The 10,470-nt window shown below is 43.3% G+C and overlaps 1 protein-coding gene across 1 annotated transcript; it reads left to right on the forward strand.

Moving 5' to 3' along the window:
* The first annotated feature begins 4,165 nt into the window (after window positions 1-4,165).
* Window positions 4,166-4,633, forward strand: LOC122022951. Its single transcript, XM_042581053.1, has 2 exons — window positions 4,166-4,510; window positions 4,562-4,633. Exons 1-2 carry the CDS (start codon window positions 4,166-4,168, stop codon window positions 4,631-4,633), a joined length of 417 nt encoding a protein of 138 aa, XP_042436987.1.
* The last annotated feature ends 5,837 nt before the right edge of the window (window positions 4,634-10,470 follow it).

Consider the following 10,470-nt stretch of genomic DNA (forward strand, 5'->3'; position numbering starts at 1 on the left):
AGAGCGAATTAAATCAAAGTACGCAACGGAAGAAAATAAAACAATGCTAACAAACCAAGTTTTATTTGGTTCGGAGCCTTCGATGACTCCTACTCTAAGGCCCGCACTCGTCGAGTGCTTTCGTTAAGCAATCTACTAATAGTTCACAAAAAGTGTTACAAAAGTTAAGTACAAGAACTAGAAATAAAAGTTATCGATAATAAAGAAAATATGAAAGCTTGGTCGTTGGTTGTTGAAGGAGCTTCACAACATCACAGGAGCTTTTTCGGAGCACCGAGCAAGAGAGAAACTTGTAGTAGTTGTTGTCTTGAAGCTCCTAGTCAAAGGCTTTTAAATAGGTTCATTTCGGGCCCCTAGAACCCCTCTGGGTGTCTGGTCCACGTGGCTCGGCCAATTAACGTGCTCCATATTAGCTTATGGATAATTTTTTAGTCTGAGAGCCAGGACCGAGTCCAGGTGATGTGCGTAGATTATATTGTTAGGATCTCTTCGTACGGCTAGAGAGGGGGGGTGTGAATAGCCGACCCCAAATCACTCGTTTCTTCCTACAATTCGTTAGCGCAGCGGAAAAATAAACTAGAAACGAAAGGAAGAATATCAAACCTTAACACAGCGATGTACGAGGTTCGGAGATGATGCTCCTACTCCTCGGCGTGTCCGTAAGGTGGACGAACCCAATCAATCCGTCGGTGGATGAGTCCCCGGAAAACCGGCTAATCAAAACTCTCCTTCTGGGTGGAGAAACCTCGCCACAGAAACTTCTTGCAACAGCAAGAAAAGAGTACAAGGAAAACAAGAAATAAAGTACAATACAAACGTAAACTTTCTTGCCTTCTCTTCGACTGGAAGAAGCAGCCGCTCCCAAGCGCCTACAACAGCAGGTGACCCAGCCGGAAGCTCACGCGAAGCTTCAAAGCAGCTCAACAAAGCTCAACAGCAAGCTTAGCAGCACCAAGAACAGGAAGAAGGAAGAAGAAGGAAGAAGGAGGCTCGCAGCAGCAGCCCTCCTTTTATAACCTGCGAAGAAAACGAAGAAACACAGAAGAAATCTAGCCGTTGCGTCGCAACGGCTAGTGCCTGGATCGGTCTGTGGACCGATCAGGCTCCATGTGGATCGGTCCACAGACCGATCCATTCCCTCCTCCTTCGCTTCTGTTCCGTCCCTGATCGATCCATGGACCGATCAGGGAATCTCCTGATCGGTCCAGGGACCGATCAGGCTTTGTGCTGATCGGTCACCAGACCGATCAGCCCACAAGATATGCTCGATGTTATCGATCGGTCACCGACCGATCAGAATATTTTGGATCGATCACCGATCGATCCACCATGGTTTTCGCCAAAACCAAGTCCAAACCAACATCCGGTCAATCTTGACTGTTGGTACATTGCGCCTAGCATCCGGTCACTCCTTGACCTGCTAGGACTCCCCGCTAAGTGTCCGGTCAATCCTTTACCCACTTAGACTTTTCTCTCCGCACCAAATATTCGATCCCTATGACCTACTTGGACTTCCCATCACCGATGTCCGATCACCCTTGATCCATCCGGATTTTCCTTGGCTTCACTCACGGGACTTTCACCTAGCTTCACTCACTAGGGTTTTCACCGGCTTCACTCACCAGGATTCCAACCCGCCTCGGCTTCACTCACCAGGACTTTCCAACTGCCTAACATCCCAGTTAGGACTTTCTCATTCACCTAGCTTCACTCACTAGGATTTTCACCTGGCTTCACTCACCAGGACTTTCACCTTCACCTAGCTTCACTCACTAGGATTTTCACCTGGATTCACTCACCAGGATTTCCCGACTGCCTGGCTTCACTCACCAGGACTTTTCAACTGCCTAACATCCCAGTTAGGACTTTCCCACTGCCAAGTCTCCATACTTGGACTTTTCCAGTGCCAAGTCAAGCTCCCTGCTTGGACTTTTCCAGTGCCAAGTCTCCATACTTGGACTTTTTCCCGAATCAGGTCAACCAGGTCAACCTTGACCTAAGGTTGCACCAACAATCTCCCAAACATCTATTCTTGTCCCATATCAAGAATACAACTCTTCCACGAGTGTCAAACATCAACATGCAACTCAACTAGGTCAACCTTGACCTAAGGTTGCACCGACAATCTTCCTAAGTCAAACATCAAAATACAACTCGAGTCAGGTCAACTCGAGTCAGGTCAACCAGGTCAACCTTGACCTAAGGTTGCACCAACATATATATGTTATTTTATATTGTTTAACGCACATCTTTCTTGTTGGTGCAGGGAATACCAGACGATCGAACCTAAATTTTGATTATGGCAAAGGGTCCAAATTTAAGTTGTCTTGTGATCTAACAAAGTTAATTGAGTTTGTAGGAAAGTCCAAGTTGTCTTAAGTAAAAGTCCTAGTAGATTCTAGGTATGTGGAAAATCCTAGGGGGAGGTAGCCCTAGGTCTTAGGGGGCAGTAACCCTAGGTGATGGAAAGTCCTTGATGTGGTTAGGCAGGTGGAAAACCCTAGGGGGTGGTAACCCTAGGTGGAAAGTCTTGGCGGGTCAAGTGCTTTTGGCGAAATCCTAGAGTCGGGGACTCTAGGTAAAAATCTTGGTGGTCGCGGACCAGGTGAAAATCTGGACGGGTCGTGGAGCGAACGTGCAGCATGAAGACCTGAAGTTTCGGGTGCTGAGCAAAAGTCCAGTCAGTCTGGAGGACCAGTCTGGCAACAGGTAACTTCTCCTAAGAGGAGTAGGTGAGGATGCGTTCCTCGTTGAGGGAACAATAGGCGTCGGTTCAACCTAGGATTTTTGGAGGAAATTCAAAGTTAGAACCAGACAGTCTGAAGGTTGTCAATAGTCATTTATTACTTAATTATTTGTTATTTGTCTAAATCTATTTTTCAGGAAACTAACACTTTTTGCAGGGTTGATTCGACCTTAATCAGTCAATCGAACATTCGGATCAGTCGACCGAACGTTCAAATCGGTTGACCGAACGTTCAAATCGGTTGACCGAACGTTCGGATCGGTCGTCCGAACGTTCGGATTGGTCGATCAAACGCTCGGATTGGTCGACCGAACCCTAGTATAGTAGGGTCAGATTTTCAAAGATCGGACTGGGTTTGATCGATGGCTCGGTCGACCGAACCTAAGGATCGGTCGACCGAACCGAAGATAAGCGATGACCTAATCGAGCCGGGTTGATCGGATCAGATAAGGCAGAGACCATCGGCTGATCAATCGACCGAATGACGGGATCGATCGACCGAACGAAGGCTCTATCCGGAGAGGCTGCATCTGGACAGAAGGTCAGGCAGGTTCAGTAGGTTCGATCGACCGAACTAGGGGATCGGTCAACCAATCCGGGTTGAGTCAAAACTTGATCCCGAGATCAGAGGATCTGGATCAGGTTTGAAGAGGCTATAAAAAGGGGTCTCGACCAGCACTTCAGAGACATAAAAAATCATATTACTTGCGCTCCTGTGTGCTGCTCCGAAACGCTTCAATAACGTTCAACTGCTATACTGACAATCAACGAATCTTTCCATCATCTTTGTATTATCAGTAACTTAGTTTAATATTCAAATTTCACTTGTTCTTCTTGTAAAGATTTCTCGAGCTTATAGTGATTGATTGCCCAACGTTAGCGATCAACAATCGTGAGCCTTAGAATAGGAGTCATCCCAGGCTCCGAACCAAGTAAAAAAAATTGTGTTAGCAATTGCTTTTGTGTCTTTTCTTATTTCCGCTACATTATTCTGAGTTTTTTGAAATGCATGAATTAGCCACGAGTGTTATTCACCCCCCTCTAGCATATTATCAATTTTACAATTGGTATCAGAGTTAGGTTGCTCTGAATTGGTGAAACCACCAGTCGAGCAGGGGGATCCTTTAATTTTGAAAGTAAAATATATATCGTTTTGGTTTAAAATATATTCTTATGCCTTTCATTTTTTCCCTCCAAAACTTTTTTAAAAAATTCGTTTTCATTTTTTACTATTGGTAAGTGTTGACAAAATATTGCATTTGGTATAATTTTGTCATAATATTTTTTATTATTATTTTAGTATTTTTCTCGAAATTCATTCAATATTACTCGAGTAATTTCTTTATCTCCCGCACTACTAATCCATGACTAAGTATTGGAACAAGTTTTCTTGTTTTCTTGTGTGCGAGATTTTGTTTAATGGCCCACCAAGAAGACTACAACACAACACGCCCGTCTCTTTTCTCCGACGAGGATTTTGGTTATTGGAAGGGTCGAATGGAGTACCACCTCAAGATGCAAGTCGAGATATGGATGATCATCCAAATCGGCCTCGCGCTTCCACTCGACAGCACTGGAAAACCAATATCATGTGAGAACTGGGACACAAGTCTGATGAAGAAGATTGAGGCCGACGCCAAAACAACTTGCACTCTCCAATGTGGCTTAACAAAAGAGGAGTTAAACCGAGTAGGCCCTTTCTCAAGCGCCAAAGACTTGTGGGAGAAGCTAATAGAGCTGCACGAAGAGACCTCTGATACTAAGGTAAGTAAAAGAGACCTACTTTTAAATAAGTTATATAACATAAACATGCAGGAAGGTGAATCGGCAAGCCAACTTCATGCTCGGATGCAAGACTCGCTCAACGGCCTTCACGTAATCGGTTAAAAGGTGGAAAACAATGACGTCATAAGGTACGTGCCGAATGAATGCTTTTCCAAGGAATACCTTGTGGGTAGGGGTGGGCATAATTCGGTTCAAACCGGAAAAACCGACCGAACCGAAAAATTCCGGTTTTTTTTGTTCGGTTTTTTCGGTGTTTCGGCCGGTTTCGGTTTAAGTTTTTTAAAATTCGGTTATTCGGTTCGGTTTCCGGTTTTGACTCCCAAAAAACCGAAAAAACCGAACCGGCCGTATTATACTTAAAACATTATTTTTATAGATATTTGATCATACAAGTGGATTAATTTCTAATTATTTATAATATAATAGCATAATCAAATTATATATTTATATTTACTTATTGTTACTGGATAACAAAATTTTAATATTACTTTAAATTCATAATTATTTTAATAAATTGATACTTTTTCTTTGTCTCTAAACTAATATTTGTAGTAGCACAAAATCAATTAAATTCATTGTATAAACCTTATATAACCGACCGTATAAACCGGACCGTATTACATAAAAACCGAACCGAACCGTAATAAAATAGTTTGGTTTTGGATCAAAAATCTTTAAAACCGAAACCGAAAAAATAAAACCGTAGTAGGGTAAAACCGGACCAAACCGGCCGATGCCCACCCCTACTTGTGGGTATCGATGGTAGATGCTTACAAAGTATCTAATGATCTTTCAATTATTAAATCAGATGAATTATTCTCAGAATTTGAATTACATTAATAGACTAATATACCTTCAGTCGAGAAAAGTATTGCCTTTATCACAGGTATAAATAGAAGGAGGGAACCAAAAGCCAAGCACCGAATTAAACCTGAGTCCGAAGATGAATCAGACTCAGAAGATGATGACATCACCACCGAACTAGTCAAACTAGTTCGGAAAGTACTTAAGAAGAAGAAAGTGACTTAATCAAACACGAAGGCCAAGTCTGGAGTTACTTGCTACGACTGCAACCAGAAGGGACACTACAAACGGGAGTGCCCAAACCGGATGCAAAGAGGAAGGAAGGCCTTGAAAACAACATGGTTTGAATCCTCGAAAGATTCCGACGAAGAAGACGAGCAAACCTCGGGTTTGGTCAAGGGATCGGTCGATCGAACCTCGGGTTCAGTCGATCGAACGGTGGATAAGCGCTGACTCAATTAGATCGGATTGATCAGACCAGATAAGCCAACGAGGAAAGCGACATCGGACAATTAAGAAATGGGGTTCAACTAGCAACTTCAAGACATTCATTCTGAATGACTTTCGCTCTTGCGCACAATTAAGAAAAGCCCTCGACAACACTGTAACACTACTTGGACGACCTAGCATAAGAATCTTCAGATTTGTAGTTGTTGGTATATTTTATGTTACAATTATTTTAATATTGTAATTTCATACTTGTACTTATTCGAAACTGATAATTAATTGCCCAAAGAAAGCGATCAACGATCGCAACCCTTGGAGTATGAGTCATCATAGGCTCCAAACTAAGTAAAACCAACGGTGTTAGTTGTTCTTGTTTATTTTCTTTATTTCTGTTGCATTATTCTATGATTTGCGAAAAATAAATATGAAAGCCACAAGTGTTATTCACCCCCCTAGCACGAATCGATCCTACACTATGTACAATAAAATCGGACTTGGATACAAGTCCAACTCTACATTTAAATCATTTTTAACGATAACTCAAAATTTAAAATTAATTAAAGCTTGGATTCCAAAAGCGTGAATAACTGCGCAAATAGGACTCAATTAATACTATGTACCAAAAAATAAAATTCACTACATAAATCAAAATAAGCCAAATAAATCACTCTCAACCTCAAAAATTAAAATCTTAAAAATAAATTCATCCCTAAAGAATAAAATAAATAAGCCCAAATTAAACAAAAATAAAATTAATTTAAACTCAAACTACAATCAAGTCTATTATAACTATAAAGCAAATCGACACAAGCCTAAAACATAAACCAAAAGTCCAATAATTCAAGGGGAGACTCCAAACTAGTTGGCACCTCCAAAATAATAACTTACCTAGCTAAGTAATTAGGACTAGCATAAATAGGGATAAAAGTTTAACTTGATAAATGGTACTAGAGAAGTTTTGGATGATAGTAGGTTAGGGAAGCTCTGCTTATGCATGTATAAGAAGATATGATTTCTGTTGGGATCTTAGATGGCTAGAGGGGGGGTGAATAGCCCCTTGAAAAACTTAAACCAAAACTTCTACACAGATAATTGTTAGCACAGCGGAATTAGACAACTAAAGAAAGGAAAAACACAAGCACAGTAACACTAGGATTTACGAGGTTCGGGGATAACTTGCCCCTACTCCTCGGCGTGTCGTAAGGTGGACGACTCCTTGATCTTCGGTAGATCGCACCCCGGATAACTTCCGGCTACAAATCCTCCTTCTCGGTGGAGTAACCTCCCCACAACGTCTCAAGAAAGATCTAAGTTAAAGCACGAGACTTACAGAAGCTCGGTGGCAAAGGAGAATAGAAATGCTTACAACCACGCGAGGATCAGTAGCAGAAACAGAGATCGCAGTTCACCCGAGAGCTCAAGAACCTCGCACAACAGCACAGACTTTTCTTTCATGCTTTCTTCTTGTTGTTCTTGTTCTCCTCTCGCTGTTTTTACTGCTTCTCAAAACCTGATCTCTGCTGTCACAGATCTGGTCCAAACTGCGCAAATCAGCAGCCCTCTTCCTCCTTACCTGGTTCCCTGAACTCACACCAATGATATCACAGTCAACACTGGCGTCTTCTGAGCTCGAACCAATCCCCAGGAGTCAAGCAGATCGCAGCCAGATCACAGCAGTATCCGTTGATGCCTGAAATGCACCATGCGCCGCTGAAACCAGCAGAAAGATCATTTGTCGCATTCCTCTTATGAACTTAATTTGAAATTAGGATTGGAATGATACCTGTTAACCTGCAAACTCAAAAGCTAACAGCACAGAGGATTACATCACATAAATGAATGAGATATATCAAAAGCAGTGAAGGAATAGCTCGATACAAATAACAAATCGAGTGTGGATCGTCCACGATCGATCATGCCTTGGACCGATCAGCAACCCGATCGGTTCGAGGTTATCTCGACGGTCGTAGTGACCGATCAGATTGAGTGTGGATCGGTCCCCGACCGATCCACCTCTTTCTTTCTTCTGCAGTTCTTCTCCGATCGGTCTCCCGACCGACAGATTGCACTCGCTACCGAGTGTTCTTCGATCGGTCCGCATCGATCGATTGAGTGGATCGTCCACGCACCGATCCACCTCTTCTTTCTTCTCGCAGTTCTTCTCCGATCGGTCTCGACCGATCGATTGCACTGTGCTCGAGTGTTCTCGATCGGTCCGCACCGATCGATTTCACTCGGTGCTCGAGTGTCATCCGATCGGTCATCGACCGATCCATGGAACTTCACCGGATCGGTCGCCGACCGATCCATCGATTCATAAACATCGATCGGCCCTACCGACCGATCCAATGTGCCATGGAATATCCACTTAAGTCTCTCTCGACTTAATCCGAGAACGAGCTACCGAGCCCTTTCCGATTGGGTCCAGAGAACGAGCTACCGAGCTCTCTCGACCTAATCCGGAGAACGAGCTACCGAGCCCTCTCCGATTCGCAGTCCGGAGAACGAGCCATCGAGCCCTCTCGACCATTCCGTGCCAAGTCACCATACTTGACTTTTCCGTGCCAAGCTCCTCGCTTGGACTTTTCACATGTCTTGACCCATCCGGATTTCCTTGTGCCTGTTTCTCATCAGGACTTTCCTCCCAACCGATCAACCTCGATCAAGAGTCATTCGAGTTTAATCAATATCGATACAAACTTAAATCTGTCAACATCAAAACAACGGTGTCGATCAACAATCTCCCCCTTTTTGTTATTTGACAACACGATTTAAGTTTAGATCAGAATTGTTCAAATTTTCATAATTTTAGGGGAATCAAGATCCTCCCCCTAAGACGGATACAACACTATGTGAGGATCTTCTAAAATCAAATTTCTAAAATCAAATTTGCATTCATCTAAACTTAGTTATCTTCTCCCCCTTTGTCAAACACCTAAAAGGTGCGAATAAGGTAAGATAACTTAAAGAACTCCCCCTTAACCCTTACTGTCTGGTTCTTAAAGCACTTAGAATTCCCTCTAAGTGTATTCTAAGACAGTAATAAAGAAATAAAAGACAAACAAGACATGCAAGTGAACAGCATATTAATAACCGATAGAAAATGAAGCATAATAAAGAGCAAGCAAATATAAAACTGAGTAGCATAAATACAGGAGTAGCATCAGAAGTGCAAACATCCAGGTCAGTCATAAAGACTAGCAAATAACATCCAAAATACAGACAGTCAACAAACAAACTGTATCAATCAACATCCTCACACTGAGGAACATCACCATCATCGGCAGGAGGAGTGAAATCCTGAGGCGGCACGCTGGAGGAAGGATAGCCTGGGTAAGACTGCGGAGGCGGGTAGCGTGCCATCCATCCGAGTAGCAACTGCTGTGTCACCACCTGATGACTACGCATATCATCGAAGCGCTGGTCAATATGCCCGCGCAGGTCATCGTAGCGCTGGTCTATCCGAATACGCAGGCCATCCAGCTCAGCAGATATCATCTCATCGTGCTGATCAAAGCGGCTCTCCAGCTCGGCGATCTGCCAGCGCAGATCAGGATCGGCCTCTCCATCGTCAGCAGCAGGAGGAGCAGCAACAGGAGCAGCCTATCGTGGAGGTCCCCGTGGTAACTCACCCAGTGCTCGCCCATCCTTCCACCGAACATCCCCATTTTGCCCTATGATGCCAGACTTGGAAAATGCCCGTTTCCCAAGTCGGCAATCTTGCCTGACCATTTTGACTATTCTACCCTTAGAGACATCAACCTGAAGGGTCTCAAGCCAATCAGTAATTATATGCCCATAAGGCATATAAATAGTGGAGCCGCTAGGCTTAGAATATGATATGATCGAGGAGTAGATGCTCGACATGATTTCAAAATCGAGACGCCGACGCAAACCATAAAGCATAAGGCAATGATATGATCGGATCTCAGATAATGGTTTAGATGTGATAGGTAGAAGGCAGTTCGTGACAATCTTAAAAAGAATGTAGTCTTGAGGAGATAATCTCAAGGCTGCAAAAGTAGGGAAGTCAACATCTAGCTCATCTAGTCCATCCGGTCTAGGCTGCCTGAAGAAGTACTCATAAATATCATCAGGTGATACATCAAGTGGAGGAGGTAGTGACTCTGGTAAATCAGGATACAAGGGAAAAGGATCTCCTGAACACATACGGCAACCTAGATACCTAAAGAATTCTCTGATGGAGAAATCGATACTTCTTTTAGCGACTCGAGTGTTATAAACACCATCATGGTTTTGATGAAGGTTGTTATAGAATTCAGATATTAGGTCAAGATTGATGTCCCTTTCTAGGTAGACTACCGAATCAAGTTTATAATAGGCTATGGTTTCGGATACAGAAGGACAAAATTCATCCATCCACTTTCGATCCACAGATCGACATGGAAGCAGCTTGAATGTCCTCTGTTGAAATGCTTGCTCAAACTGGCGGTTTGGGAATCTACTGGAACTAGCTGGTTGGGGTCGAGATGGAGCAGGAGACTTGGTTTTCTCATCTGGGGACTTAGAAGAACCCTCACCGGCTGCTTTCTTCCTAAATAGATAAAGATGTGGACACGGTCGGGGCAAATGGGAGTCCACGGGAGCCACACAGAGAGAACCGAGACAACACACATAGAGAAAATGTGAAAAGAAGCTAAAATGCTAAGAATGAACAAATCTCGGGA

The sequence above is a fragment of the Zingiber officinale genome, chromosome 9B (genome assembly GCF_018446385.1).
Source record: "Zingiber officinale cultivar Zhangliang chromosome 9B, Zo_v1.1, whole genome shotgun sequence".
Lineage (NCBI taxonomy): Eukaryota > Viridiplantae > Streptophyta > Magnoliopsida > Zingiberales > Zingiberaceae > Zingiber > Zingiber officinale.